The sequence below is a fragment of the Peromyscus eremicus genome, chromosome 3 (genome assembly GCF_949786415.1).
Source record: "Peromyscus eremicus chromosome 3, PerEre_H2_v1, whole genome shotgun sequence".
Lineage (NCBI taxonomy): Eukaryota > Metazoa > Chordata > Mammalia > Rodentia > Cricetidae > Peromyscus > Peromyscus eremicus.
In genome coordinates this window covers 99,440,249-99,455,997 of record NC_081418.1, presented here as the reverse complement: position 1 = coordinate 99,455,997, position 15,749 = coordinate 99,440,249, and the positions used below count along the sequence as shown (strand labels likewise).

The window sequence follows — 15,749 nt, the reverse complement described above, 5'->3', positions numbered from 1 at the left end:
ACAGTACTTAGTGGTTAAGAGCACTTCCTGCTCTTCGACTGGACCAGAGTTCAGTTTCCAGCACCCACATCCTGGTGGCTGACACTGGCCTGTAACTCCTGCTCTGGCCTCTGTCAGCACCCACAAACACACACTCATATGCATAACTTAAGCAATTTTAAAGGACTAGAGAGATAACTCAGAGGCTAAGTGGTCTTTACTGAGTTCAGTTTCTGAGGCTTACAGCTGCCTGTGTGTAACACCAGCTCTTCTGACGTTCCAGGGCATCGCAATACACACAAGCACTTAAGTAAAAATAAACACATACACATAAAGACAAAAGGGTCTCTCCTCTCTTCCCTACCTAGAGGGATGGAGGTTTATCTCCAAAGACAATTTTAGACATTGTAAGTAAAATGTCTAGGAAGCCATTAGCTTGGCCTAAGCTCCTGGACTAAATGGAGGGTCTGCCAGATCAAAGTAGAAGCACAGCTGCAACTGCACGCTACCCACACAAAACTGAGTTTTCTGACTGACCCTCATGGAAAAAGGAGAGTGGTTCACCAGCCTGTGGCTCTGCTGGCCGGAGAGCTAAGGAAATCCCCTCTGCTTCAGCCAGTCTGCTCTGTTTCCAGCTTCTGCCTTCCTCTGTCTGCCCTTGTCAGCCTAGAGACCCAGGCTTCTCCACCAGACACGGGGAAGAGCTGTGCTACTTTATGGAACAAGGTGCTCCCCAATTCTAACAGCACGGAGAGGCCAAAAGACCTGTCCACTTCTTGTGGTTTTGTTTCTTTCACAGCCTTTGTTTTGTTTTTTTATGACAGAATCTCAAATAGCCCAAGTGATCTCTAATTTACTACTACACAGTCCAGGCTGACTTTGAACTCCTCACCCTCCTGCCTCTTCACCTCCTGTGTGCTGGGACTTGACAGGCTTTCATCAGCCAGAAACTCACATAACAAACTTGACCCTAGAGGCTTTCCCTCACTATTTGCCTTCTCACGGTCATCCAGCCATAGAAACTGGAACTCTTCTTCCTTGTCGTATGCCTTATCGTGTCTCTAAAAAATGACTCTTCTTTGAAGACACCTTCTATTCCAAACTGGCTTCTAGAAAGTTACTCGTTTCCCTGGGGCATCTTCCAAACTTCTGTTTGATTTTCTCTTGTTTATGGAGACATAGTCTCACAGTGTAGCCTTGGCTGGGCTTGAACTCACAGAGATTTGCCTGCCTCTGCTTCTGGAGTGCTGGGATGAAAGGCCTATGCCACCAATTGGGGCTATTTTTCTATTGTTATAATAGTTTATTCATATATATATATTTTAATGCTGAATGCCGTTTATTGAAGGATATTTTTCTCTTGTTAATGTGGTTTTGTTATAGGGGTCTGTCTTAAGCAAGAACTCATAAAAATGAAGGAAAATTATTTTTTTCCTCCCCCCCTAAACTGATGTCATACTATAAAACACACTTATACGGTGAAAAGACCGTTTGGGTGCAGAGAGGACGGCTCAGTCTGTAAAGTGCTGGGCTTGCAAACATGAGAACCTGAATTTGGAGCCCACAGCCCATGTGAAAATCTAGATTTGGAAGCATGTGCCTGTAATCCCAGGGCTGGAAGACAGGAGGGTCCCTAGGACTTGCTGGCCAAGTAACCTAACCTAATTGGCAAGCTCCAAGTTCAGCGAGAGATCCTTTCTCAAAATCTAAGGTGAAATTTGGTCAATTGTGCCAGTGGTGGTCCACGCCTTTAGTCCCTACATTCGGGAGGCAGAGGCAAGCAGATCTCTGAGTTTGAAGCTAGCCTGGTCTGTTGAAACATGGTTCAGGAATGGAGTCTTGTGAGGAGAATTCTGAGTGCTTGTGAGAACATTCCAAAAAAAAAAAAAAAAAAAAAAGAGGCTGAGCTTCTTCAAAACACAGAATTGTTCTTGGAATGTGTTTTTGTGTTCCTCCTAGATGTAGCAGATAGGAGTGAGTTTACTTCAGATTACTCATTATTGCTTGCTGTTGTTATTCAATTAAATGTTGAAACTATCCTTTATATGCTATGGAAAAACATGTTGCTGCCACCTGTGACCTCTCCTTGTGATTGTGTACAACTTGAACTCATGAGAACTTTACTCATGTGATTTTTTTCTTAACCCTCAGAGTATAAATTTCTGATGCTCTGAATAAAATTGGCTATTGCATGAGACTTTAGTCCGTCTCATTTATCAACTCCATCCTCCCAGGTCCCACAACCTCTAGAGTGGTGACATTGGTATACAGAGTGAGTTCCATGACAGCTAGAGCTACATAGAGAAACTCTGTCTCAAAAAACCAAAAATGAATGAATGAATGAATGAATGAATGAATGAATAAATAAATAAATAAATAAATAAATAAATAAGGCAAAGATACATTTGAGGAAGATACTCAATGTTAACTTCTGTGAGAAAAGCTATTGGCTCTAACATGACCCCATTTCTCTTGCCTCCCCCCCAAAAAAACACAAAAGAAACAGTATATGAGCATAAAGAGTAGTATTAATTAAAGGAAACTGAGTTGGATACAAAAAAAGGTTGAACTTGGGGCTAGCCAGATAACTCAGCCATTAAAGATGCTTATGGTCCAAGCCTGGTGACAAAGTCCTATCCCCCGAACCCACCTGAAGGTTGGAAAACACCGACCATAAAGTTGTCCTCTGACTTCCACGTGCACAACTGTGGTATGCATCAGGATAGGTCTCACTGAGCCAGCAGTATTTGGGGCAAAAGCTGGTAAGAAGTGAGGGAGCAGGGCCACATAAGTAACAGTGGAGAGAGCAAAGAGAATGCTTGGCATGTTTGGGAGGTTGGTGGGTCAGTTCCAGAATGCAGGGGTGGAGCTGGTTAGGGACCAAAATTCAAGAGCTGCACTTAGGAGCCCAGAATGCAGAGAGTACTTCTCCCATACATCTATGCACTGCAAAGGAAACGGAGCTAAGCTGTAGCTGTTGCTTTTGTTTCCCAAAGTACGTTGTGCCACAGGAGTTCAGTGCATTAGAAGCAACAGGCCCTTGGTAAATATTTGTTGTTTGATTAGATTTGGTCCTGTTAGTGACCTTGAGCCTTGTGTCATATTTGGAAACTGGCTTCTAATACTGAAGCCATGGGAAAGAATAGACAGGAAGTTCAGTGGGAGGCAGCTGAGGTGCTCTGCAAAGTGGGAGCCAAGACATTTTCATTCTGCACCCTGGTCCTTTCAGAAGAACAATCCTGATGATACTTGGACTGGAAACACACACACACACACACACACACAGAGAGAGAGAGAGAGAGAGAGAGAGAGAGAGAGAGAGAGAGAGAGCGCTAGGTGAGGCAGCGCACATCTGTAATCACAGCACTTGGGAGGTGGAAGCCAGATCAAGAGTTCAAGCCAGCCTGTTTTACATAAGACCCTGCCTCAAAACTAACAACAGAACAAAACACAGTAACAATCAAACTGTGAGACCAAAATGAGCCATCTTAGAAATAAGACCAAAATGCCTTCGCCCAAAAACTAAGGCCTAAGATTTCTCCTTTTGGGAATAGGCCATTAGTTACTGAAACCAGATTCCAGATTTCAGATTCCAGAAATCAGGAAATGTAAAAGTACAGAGTCACAAGACAGTCACGAGGTAATGCCTGCCGGACTATGGAATGTCCTCTCCCTGGTTTCCAGGGTAACTGACCATATAAAAATGCCCCCACCTGAGGGCAGCCAATGAGAAATGGTGGCGGGCAACCACTCCCTTAGAAGTAAGATTAAGCCATGATTTCTAGAAAGCCCCTAGAAGTGAGCCAATCAGAATTGTACCCGTACTAGCACCCCTAAACGATGTAACCTTGTGATTTTTCCCTTTAAAAATTGAGCTTGCGGGGCTGGAGAGATGGCTCAGAGGTTAAGAACATCGACTGTTTTACCAGAGGTCCTGAGTTCAATTCCCAGCAACCACATGGTGGCTCACAACCATCTGTAATGAGATCTGGCGCCCTCTTCTGGTCTGTAGGCATACATGCAGACAGAACATTGTATACATAAAGTAAATAAATCTTTAAAAAAAAAAAAAAAACTGAGCTTGCAGACAGGCAGGCACTTCCTCCAGCCTCCACTGTGTTGGATGTATTGGACGAAGTCCCTGCCTAGGCTTGTATTGCTTTTGGATATCCAGAATTAAACCTTGCTTTTGCATTCCGGCATGCTCGTCTTTGGTGGTCTCTCTGGGGGTCACGATCTGGGCACAACAAAACAAAAATAACAGAGAAAATGTTACCATATACATAAAGTATAACTTTTGTTTGTTTGGGGGACAGGGTCTCCCTATGTAACCCAGGCGGGCCTCCAACTTTTTAAAAAATTTTCATGTGCATTGGTGTTTTGCCTGCATGTATGTCTGTTTGAGGGTGCCAGAAACTCTGGGATCCTCTGGGACTGGAGTCACAGACAGTTGTGAGCTGCCTTTGGGGTGCTGAAAACTGAAGCCAGGTCCTCTGGGAGAGCAGCCAGTGCTCTAAACCACAAAGCCATCTCTCCAGCCCAGGCCTCAAACTTTTAATCCTCCTGTCTCGTTCCAGAGAGTGCTGGGGTTACTATCATGTACCAGCACTCCCAGCCTATGTTGTGTGAAAAAGCAGTCTCTTTTGGATAATTTAGAACCACCAAGAATTCCCTGTAGAGATGGCTCAGTAGCTAAGAGCACTTGCTGCTTTTCCAGAGGACTGGGTTGGATTCCCAGCACCCCCATGGCAACTGGCTGTAATTCTAGTTCCAGGGGATCTAACATGCTTTTGTGGCCTCCCCAGAGACCAGGCACCCAGAAAATAAAATAATATTTTTTTTTAAAAAAACTTCCTGTTACTCATGTATCTGAACACTTGCCTCCCAGTTGGTGGTGCTGTTTGGGGAGGTTTAGGTGGTACAGCCTCGCTGGAAGATACACATCACTGGGAGCAGCTTGGAGATCAGAAAGCCTCGCCTGCTTCCAGTTCGCTCTCTCTGCTTCACACCTGTGGTGGAAGATGCGGTAAGCCCTCAGCTTCCTGTTCCTGCCACCATATCTTCCCCTTGCTGCCATGCTTCCCTGCCATAATGGACTCTATCTCTCTGGAACAAAATCCAAACGAAACTCTTCCTTCTGTAAGTTCCCTCGGTTGTGTGGTATTTTATCACGGTAACAGAAAAGTATAACACCTTCTAAAAGTTAAAAAAAAAAAAAAAAAAAAAAAAGAACTTACTGTTGATTTCAACTAATGTCTGCAGCTCAGGCTCCCCTGTAGGAGGCTAGGAGGGTCACTTCAGGGCAGTTAACCACCCCACAAAGAGGCCATTGACAAACACAAATAGGTTGCACGTGGACTGACTTCCTGCTTTCTATAGTTTTGAATACCCTTGCCCTACTGAGCCCATGCTCAGCTCCTTTCCTGTTACCTCATTCTTGCCCTAAAATGTGCAGTGACCTCTATACAAATTGAATTTGAGTCGCTGGAATTTTCCCTATTGCAATAATACCTTACTGATTAAAATCTATCTCTGTTAGTTTGTACACTTCCATGCTTGTCTTTGAGAACACAGAGACCCAAAATTCTGCCACTGCTTACAGAGATCCTCCTGCCTATGGCTCTGGAATGCTGTGACTAAATGTATGTGCCTACATCTGCCAAGAGTAGAATTGTAAAATGGAAAACATTAATAGCTATGCACAAATAACTATTTTCTTCTAATAGAACAATCATTAGGATTGTTGTTAATTTTGCAAAAACCTCAAAGAGCTTTATCAATCGGTAGGAAACGGTAAATTGTTTCATCTCTCAGCTTTTGAAAATTCTTGTCCAAACGTTTGCAACTAAATATCCAAGCTGGCTGCTGCCACTTGAGCAACATTGTATAGGTGCACAGGGCTCTGCCTTGCAGAAACCAGCCCTGCAGAAAATGTATCCTTCTGAAAAACAGAAACCCACCAGAGATTTTGGAAGGCCCGGTCCTCAGGAATTTGACTCGTATAAGATTCTTGAGCACAAGATTGAACTATTTCCTTTGTGCATTTTCTCTTAAGATCTTTCTCAGAAAGAAGTATATATCATTGAGCTGAGTGTTTGTGAGAGAAGGTCCATCGCCTACGGACCAGAACAGAAATGGGAATACGAGGCTGAGAAAACATTGAAAGTTTAGAGCTATCAAAGTCTGGTGACTCTCTATATCCTCTCACATCTGGTTCTAAAGATTTGAGGCCTTTGTGGTATAGTTCGTTATAATGTAGATTGAGCGCCACCTGGAGGTTGCTTATTGCTAGAGCGAGTTCTCCTTCAAGGGCCTCTGGCAATGAGGGGCAATTTCCCCTGAGCCCGCAACACTGAGCATGACTAAAGATCAAAAGGAATGGTGAATGTGACAGCTACTATGGATATTTGAAACATAATTTTCATCAAAAATTTGAATTTTATTGCGGTAAAACAGCTAACATTAGGATACTTAAGGTTGTATTTACCCTGAAAAAAAATGCATAAAGAGGAGGCAGAAGATGTATCTCTGTGAGTTTGAGACCATCCTGTAGATCTACATAACAAATGTGTGTGTGTGTGTGTGTGTGTGTGTGTGTGTGTGTGTGTGTGTGAGAGGGGGGGGAGGGAGAAAGAGTCAGAGATATACCATTCTTCATGCTTACATTAGCAAAAATTAATAAAAATGAATAGAATCTTAGTGTGAGACAAAATGGAGGAAGTGGAGGAGGGCAGCTTAGAGCTTGACTTGAAAGCATTCTCAGTGGGGTGTGAACGATGACTACAACCTTTTTGCTTTTGTTGACTCAGTCCCTGGAACGCTGGAATTACAAGTGTGAGTCCCCATAGAGGACAAAATTTTTTGTATACTATGATTTTTATACATATATATATAATTCAGTAATTTTATGTTTAGGAATCTATCCCACAAAAATAAAGTGTAAAAAAAGAAGAAAAGAAACAAAGAAAAAGATAGGAATTAGCTTTGGTCAGGCGTGATAGTTCACACCTGTAATTCCAAAATTTACAAGGCTGAGACAGGAGGATTGGACTTTGAGGCAAGCCTAGTCTACATATCAAAATACTGTTTCAAAAAATATCAATGTATAAGGGTATCTGTACTGAAATTTTTATATTAGTTGTAGTTTAAAATAAATAAATAAAATAAATGAACTGGTGGTGGCACACGCGTTTAATCCCAGGACTCAGAAAGCAGAGGAAGGTGGATCTCTGTGAGTTCAAGGCCAGCCTGGTCTACATAGAGAGTTTCAGGACGGCTGGGATTACATAGTAAGACTCTGTCTTGGAAAAACCAAACAAAAAGAACAAAAGAAAGAAAGCTCACTGAGATGGTAATGGAATGAGACACAGAGTTTATTGTACTTGAATACCTCTGTTGATAAACTAAAAGTCCCTTTAAATAGAATCCCCCTTTAAAAAAAGTGTTCAAAATAGTATGCACTTTAAACATTTGTCACATTCTTCCCTTAAAATTATTATTTGTTTATTGTTGTTATTATTTTTTGAGAAGAGGGGTGGTAGGAGCTGTTGTTCTTAAGTAGCATTGAATGGTTTTGAACTTCTGAACCTCTTTGCTTACTTCTGTGCTCTGAAGTGTGGGCGCTAGGGCAATATTTAATAGCTGTCTAAATATAGCTCTATATAATCTGAAAATATGATGGACTCTAAAGACAATTATAGAAATGAAAATCCCAAATGTGTTAATGTAAAACAATGGTCTCAACCTGTGAGTCGCGACCCCTTTGGAAAACCTCTGTCTCCAAAAATATTTACATTAAGATTCATTATCGTAGCAAAATTAGTTATGAAGTAGCAATGGAATAATTTTATGGTTGTGGGGGTCACCACGACATGAGGATAAGGAATACAGGAACCACATTCCAGAGCCCTAACTCTGAGCCCTAAGCGAGGACTCACTTTTAAGATTCTTCTCATCAGTTTGCAATAGTAACTGTTTCTTCTAAGCTTTTCAATTACATTGAGTATACAAAAGAAATCTAGACATTGGCACGTGAAAATAAGATTCCCGCTCAAAAAAAAAAATTGGTTATTGTCAAGAAGACATTATTTTCTTACTGTAATTCTTACTTCTAAATAATAATAAAAAAAATTTTTTTTAAATCTAGATTTTTCTGAAAGTAAAAAAAAAAAAAAAAACACCATTCAATAGCATTGGGATAAGAAAAGATGAATTGTTTCATAAAGCAACGAGAAAGATACAAGTATCAGTACGTTTTTTATTTCCAGATACATACTCTAGGAGCAAATGAATATACTATGTATCTCCTATGAGTTTCTGGAGCTCCGACACACCAGCAGCGCCGCTGGTGTAGTGGTATCATGCAAGATTCCCATTCTTGCGACCCGGGTTCGATTCCCGGGCGGCGCATGGCTTTTTTTTTTTTTCCTTTTAAAACAAGATAGCTTAAAAAAAAAAGAGAGACATAGCTCCTGCTGTGAAGACACCTGACGTTTTATGTTTTAGTCTCCCCGAAGATTTTTATTTCACTACATAATTCACTAACGAAACACTCGGTTCTGAAACTACACAGATCCCGAACTATTGGCATTGCGCCTGCGCAGTCTGAGCCATCCCTTGCCGGGCGGAAGCGCGGCTGCGCAACAAGTGACTCCAAGGCTTGAAGCCTAGCCCGGCGGCTTGGAGGGCGAGCGTGCCAGCTGGCTGTGCGCATGCGCGGCTGGATGATTCGGCTGGCGGCTCCGAAGCGTCCGGCTCGCCGCCATCTTGAATCGGGGGCTTCATTGTTCGCGGTGGGCCGGGCATTTTTGTGTAATTGCGGCCGAAGGAGAAGGCGAAGTAACCTCCAGCCAAGCGAGGAGGCCCGCTCTTCCGCAGCCATAGCCGCCCCAACGATTTGGGAGGTAGCGAAGGGCAGGGAGCTGGACCCTGAGGTGCCGCCGCGACCGCAGCAGCCATGGAGGACGAGATGCCCAAGACTCTGTGAGTCTGGAGCAGCGATGAGGGAGGAGGGATGGTGGTCGCCCCGGAGGGAGGCCGCGGCCCCGAGCCTCTCCGCAGCCTGTTGTTCTCCGTGGACGCCGCGCTGTGGTGGTTCCTCCCTCCCGTGCGCACGCCAGGATGCTTAGAGCCGAGCCGGGCTGAGAGGACGCTGGCGGGAGAGGGGCTCGGCCCTGTCAGCCTGGAGGAAGGACTTTTCATTCAAAGCTCTCCTCAGGACTCGGCACACCCTCCTGTAGTCCCAGGCTTGCTTCCCTTTCCCCCGCCCCTTCTTCTCGATGACTAGCTAGATTTTCTTCTGCAACTTCCTTTCACTTTCTCCTGGTAGGGTTTGTTTTTATTTTAATTCTTGAGGCTGAGGTAAAACTTTATTCTTGCAGTTGAGAACTGGGAGTGAAAAAACCCAAAAACCAAAAAAAAAAACCAGACCTCTTTCTTGAAAGTCTTGGGCTTTCCCTCTGTAGCACCCCCCCCCCCCCGCCCCCCAATCCTCGCCCTAACTGGACACCCAAGGATGTTGAAACCGTTCTTAAAAATGGAAATCTCACTCGGAGGAATGCATCTACCGAGGGAAAGTGGATTTAATTAAAACATATTTACCACCACTTGCTAATAGTGATTGATTTTGTTACGGATGAAGCGACTGTAGTGAGTCAGTCTAAGCATCTTTAGTGAGTAGTGAGTAACCCGCGCTGAGGATACTTCCTTTGTGGTTGTAACTCCCCCCCTGCAGTCTTTGTGTTCCAGCGCACTGGGTGAGGTGAACCTGCCTTTGTTGGATTTCACAGGGCAAAAGGGAAAGTTCAAAGAATTGTGGGGTGTTTTTGTTCGTTTGTTTATTTTTCTTCGGTATATTTGAAGATTGGGACTTGATGCTTGTTACACCGTGCATATAGATGGTCAGTTCATATAAATGAAGTAGATTTAACATGTATCATCTCACAGAGTTTAACTTTGCACCTAGTTCCCGACATAGCTTTTTGTTTCAATTTTTAGAATCCTGATACTTTTAGAGCTATGTACCTTTTAGGTTTCTTTTTGAAAATTTCTAGATATTAAAATTGTTCCGAAGAACAGATAAATTGTTATTTAATTCTCTCCCCAGTTCTCAAAAATTCTTTTTTGTTGTTTGTTTTGTTTTATTTATTGAGACAGGGTCTCATTGTGTAGCTATGGCTGTCCAAGAATTCAACTATTGTAGATCAGGTTGGCCTCGGACTCTAGAGGCCCACCTGCCATCACACCTAGTCCCAATTTTCAATTTCAAGTTGGTATTTTTAATGCATATGTGAAATGTAGTTACTTTAAAAAAAAAAAAAAAAGGGTCAGGCGGTGGTGGCACACGCCTTTAATCCCAGCACTCGGGAGGCAGAGCCAGGTGGATCTCTGTAAGTTCGAGGCCAGCCTGGGCTACCAAGTGAGTTCCAGGAAAGGCGCAAAGCTACACAGAGAAACCCTGTCTCGAAAAAACCAAAAAAAAAAAAAAAAAAAAGGTCTCTTTATATGTAGGCCAGGTTGTCCTTGAACTTGCTACATACGCTACACTGGCTTAGAACTGTAGGTTCTACCTCAGTCCCAAGTAGCAGGATTAAAGTCTACCATGCCCAGTTACATTTTTTTTCTTCCCCCCTCCCTGACCTGGAACTCCCTTTGTAGACCAGGCTGGTTTCCAAACTTGTGAAGGTCCTGCTGATTCTGCTCCCCAAGTACAGGCACATACCACCTCACCTTGTTTACACTGTTCTTGATATATTAAATATGTTGCTAGTTTATGGAACCTTAAAGTAGCTTTTTAGTAAGGATGTAATAGGGCATGACCCCTTGTTTCTGGAAAGATTGTATCTGTAGGTGAATACTCCCTAAAATCTCATGTTGGAATTCATGCTGCTGTGCTTTTTGGTGTCCTTATAAGATACTTGAAAAGAATTTCATTTGTATGAGTATTTTTTCTCCATGTCTGTTTGAGAACCTTTGGAAGTCAGAAGAAGGCATTGGCTCTCTTTGGACTTGGAGTCAGGGATGGTTGTGTGCCACCATGTGCATGCTGGGAACCAAACCAAGACCCTCTTCGAGAACAAATGCTGTTAACTGCTGAGCCATTTCCAGCCACTCTTTATGAAATTCTTATTTTGTCTTTTTTCTTCTCCCCAAATTGCCAGAAATATCTGGTAACATAACATTTTCCAGTACATACATGGAAATATCAAATAATGAATTTATAAAGCAGTGTACAAAGCAGGCATGTAACTAGTACTGTATTGGAACAGGAAAGTATTGGAGTTTATTCATTCACAGAGAGTTTGTTGAATCCTTAGTTTGTGTCAGATGCTTTACAAGTTCATTTAGTCTTTATTAGAACTCTAAGGGAAACTGCATTTTATAACCAAAGGAAAGCTAAGCTTAGTGTTTCAGCAGCTTACTCAAAATCATACACTTTAAGAAAAAAAAAATCCTTGCTGGGCATAGTTGTGTACATCTTTAATCCCATCACTTGGGAGGCAGAGGCAGGCAGATCTCTGTGAGTTCAAGGCCAGCCTAGGCTACAGAGTGAGTTCCAGGACAGCCAGGGCTGTTACAAAGAGAAACCTTGTCTAAAAAAACCAAAGAAATTGACTCCTGACAGTCTCTAACTTAACAAGGTGATGCTGAAAACTAAGCAAATGCAGATGCTTTCTCTGACTCAGTCAGGAACACAGGTGAGAGTAAAACAGAGCACTCAGCGTGAAATCTTGATTGACTTCTTGAACCATACCAGATTTTTAAATAAGTGTGATGATTTATCATGGACCAGACTGTGGCTAGGAATATATATGAAAAAAGAAAACCCAGACTTCCAGAGTCACTAAGGTGAGCTTTTAAAACTTAAAAAACTGTTTGGCAAACTTTTCGGAGTTAGTACCTACCAATATTTAATAGAATAGAAGTTTTTGTTTGTTTGTTTGTTTGTTTTTATGCATTTACAGGAAGCAGCTTTATTCTCGAGACAGAAAAACAGCATGCTAGGGTCCACCCAAAATGGCATCAACCCCAGGGGAGAGTAAGGCAGTCCCTTTTAAGCCTGTTTAGGGGAATTCCAGCTGTGATTAAATGTACTTTGAAGTGATTGGAAATAGACCCTTACTGATACAGGAATCATTTTATGATTGACTCATGACATGTGGTTGGCAACTGTAGTGTCAGGGGTCTGTTTTATGTCAGGGGACTGTTTGACTGAAAATATCGACAACAGTTCCTGCTTGTGGCGGGGTAGGACCCTGATTGGCACCAGATTGGATGTACTTCCTGAAGGTTTGGCTGAAGCCAGACATGAGTCAATATAGGATGGTGGGATAATATGGGGCAGAGGTCTTAGCAAACTTGGCCCCTGGGAAAAACAACTGGTCCTGGTCCCTTTAGTTAGTTAGTTAGTTAGTGTGTGTGTGTGTGTGTGTTTTAATTAATTAATTTATTTATTTATTTTTGGTTTTTTCGAGACAGGGTTTCGCTGTGTAGCTTTGTGCCTTTCCTGGAACTCATTCTGTAGCCCAGGCTGGCCTCGAACTCACAGAGATCCACCTGGCTCTGCCTCCCGAGTGCTGAGATTAAAGGCGTGCACCACCACTGCCCAGCTGAGAGGAGGTCTTAAATACAGGCTTACAGCACAATGGGAGAACCCTGGAGGGCAGAAGTTTGCTATCGATGTTTTACAATCTTGCATCTAAGCTGTTAACACCCATTATGTAGGATATACAGACAAGGAACTTCCCTTAAGCATTCAGGAGGTTGAAACCCGGGAGGGAATTAGCATAGGGAGGATATCTAGGTCAAGGTCAGCAAGCAAGGCAACAGTTACCCAAAATGGGGGTCAGGGCCCTACAGGTCCCCCTTTTACTAATAAATGAGCTTCTGACTTAGGTTGCCTGGGACCTTACCCGTCATGGAGATGCCTGTCCAGGCCACACAGGCGCTCTGTCTTAGGTTGGTGAGCGCCCCCCAGGCATTACCCGTCTGTGAATACTCATCATACAAGCTCAATCGTGTGTGAGCTGCAGAGTTAACTGTTGCCAAAGATCTCAAAGTGGCGCTGGGCTTGCAGTCTGTGTGTTTGACACAGAAAAGACCAACAGAAGTCCTAACCCACCCATAGCCAGTAGGCTAAAGGCAATTGAGTCAGAGAATGGAAGTTTTGACTGAGGAAGGTGGCATCAGCCTAAGAGATAAAGGACACAGACTACTTTCGGGAGAAAACTCCTGAATGGGATGTTCTACTGAAGGACACAGACCAAAATTAGCCACTGCTACAACAGTTAATAGAATTACAGGTTTGTTTGTCTTTCGAGACACAGGATCTCACTATGTAGCTCTGGATGTCCTGGAACCTACTCTGTAGACCAGGCTGGTCTTGAACTCACAGAGATCTACCTGCCTCTGCCTCCCGAGTGCTGATATTAAAGGCATTCACCACCACCGCCCTATAAGTCATCAATAATTTGAAAATATGTTGTAAGTAAAGTTTATACAGGAAAATAATTTTAAGGACTGTTCAAGGTATACCTAAGTTTAGACATTTGTAGTGAGTGGTTGGGTGATGTATGTGTATTATTCTTATGTATAAGAATTTGTCCGTAATAAAAAAAATAAAAAATAGTGAATCTGAATTGGCTTTGGTCACTTTAAAACTTTGAATTTGTGAATTAAAAACTGTGCACTAAACTAGAAAAACATAATGCTAGCTGATGGGATTTCTTCAGATCCACCTTAACATCTTGTGTGTGATTTATTGTTGAAGGCAAATGGGTACTCTTTTGAGATAGCTGTGTGGTTATTATGTGACCTTTATGGCTGCTGAGATTATAGGTCTATAAATTTTACAGCATCACTAATAGCCTGCAGCTAAATAATTACTAAATGCTAATAGGGGCCTTCTCTTTCCATCGCCCTTGTGTATTTGTGATTTTTTTTCTTTTTTTGAGACTATGGGCTTACTATGTAGCCTGGTCTGGCCTTAGGCTTGTTTATTCTTAATTAAGGATTAGATTTTCACCACATGTAGTGACTCATACCTTAGCACTAGGAAGGGAGAGACCATCTATCTATGAGTGAGTTCAAGGCGAGCCTGGTGTACAGAGCCAGTTTGAGGACAGCCAGGGATAAACAGAAATCCTGTCTGGAAAAACCAAACCAACCAAACAAAAAAACTTATATTTTAGTTGATAGTATTTTACAGTTTCTTTTGTTTGAGACAAAGTGTCAATTTTGTAGGGAAGGCAGCTTCAAATTTGTGATCTTCTGCCTAGCCTCCCAAGTGTTGGGGTTCAAGACATTTTATTTAGGAGGGGGTGGAAGTCAGAGAACATCTTCATGAAGCAGGTGCTCTCCTTTTTTTACATGAATTCCAGTGATTGAACTCAGATGTCAGGCTTGGTAGCAAGTATCCATGTCTGCTGAGCCATCTTGCCAGCCCTGGCCCCAGTTTCTTGGGTTTGGTTTTTTGTTAGTTAATTTGTTTGTTTTGAGGCAGGGTCTTACTCTGTAGGCTAGGCTGGCCTGGAACCCCCTTTGTAGACCAGGCCAGCCTCAAACTCACTGGATCCTGTCTCTGCCTCCCAGGTACTGGGCTTAAAGGTGTGTGCCACTCCAGTTTCTTATTAAGAAAAGACAACTAAAAATTTTCTCCTGAAGTTTAGTAATTCAAGCAAAATAAATTCTCTAGCAAATTGCAGATGTCCAAGCATCATTCTGAGGATTAGAGGCATCAGACCCTGGTTTCCTTCCTCAGCACTGAATAAGTAACCATGTATGGCGACACACTCAGACCTAAAAAACAAGTCTCAGAGAGGGAATTGATCACTTTAACACAGTTTTTGATTTATTTATAGGTATGAATGTTTTGCCTGTGTATATGTACATGTACCACAAGGGGGCCTTCTGTTTGCAGAGTTCAAAAGAGGACATTGAATCCCCTAGATCTGGAGCTAAAAATACTTGTGAGCCACCATGTGGGTGCTGAAAATTGAACTGATGTTCTCTGCAAGAGCAATAAGTGCTCTAAACTCCTGAGCCATCTCTTCAGCCCCTCATTAGGGCATTTATAGAACACTTGAAATATTCCAGGCAGGGTTCTTCTAGACAGTAGTTAACTAAATTTTTTTTTTAAATCTCTGCTTGTAAAGAATATATCATTAGTTTAAAATCTACCTATGCTTTTTCTTCAAATTTTCAGTTTTTCCATTATAAAATCACACACATTTTATATGATGTGGCTAAAAACAAACCCAATCTAATGTCTGCTTTGTAAATTCTTTTGTAAGTTAACTGTCTAGAGCTGTATTAATAAAAATGAGTATTTCAAGAGTTTTGCATTCCATTTTTATAACTTTGATTTAGGTAGGAGTAGGGAATGTTGAGACAGGATCTCATGTAGCTGTCTCTTCTACCTCTGCCTCCCAAATGCTGGGATTACAGGAGTATTCGTACACTATACCTGGTTCTTAACAACTATTGGAAACTTAGTTATCCACTTCAAAAATCCATATTCTTCAGGGGATATAGCTCAGTGTTAAAATTGCTTGCTTAGCACTTCCTAGTTTCAATCCTGGTAAATTGAATTGAATGAAACTGCCCTGACAGGAACTGTTATGTTGTCACTAATAGTATTGATGCTCCTTCAATCAAATCTCACTTGTTAGGTGATAGTCATTTTGAAAAGCTACAGAAAAGGAACAAAAATGGTGCACAGAAGACTAGCTGCCTTTCCTGTGGAATTACCAGTTAACTACCCTTTAGCCAGC

The 15,749-nt window shown here is 42.3% G+C and overlaps 1 protein-coding gene and 1 non-coding gene across 6 annotated transcripts in view; both read left to right on the top strand.

Moving 5' to 3' along the window:
- The first annotated feature begins 8,317 nt into the window (after nt 1-8,317).
- Trnag-ccc (transfer RNA glycine (anticodon CCC)) lies at nt 8,318-8,388 on the top strand. Its single transcript has one exon. It is a non-coding gene; the product is annotated as a tRNA-Gly (tRNA).
- Nucleotides 8,389-8,641: 253 nt separating this feature from the next.
- Tia1 (TIA1 cytotoxic granule associated RNA binding protein) overlaps nt 8,642-15,749 on the top strand; it is a 37,047-nt gene continuing 29,939 nt past the window's right edge. For 2 of the 5 annotated variants that reach the window (XR_009378307.1, XM_059258141.1), the window contains exon 1: nt 8,642-8,961. Coding sequence is in view for 3 of the 5 variants with exons in the window: in XM_059258141.1 (XP_059114124.1) it covers nt 8,936-8,961 (26 nt within the window). In the remaining 2 variants the exon portion in view is untranslated. The remainder of the gene's footprint in view (nt 8,962-15,749) is intronic. The other 3 variants (XM_059258137.1, XM_059258136.1, XR_009378306.1) reach the window with 2 other exon arrangements.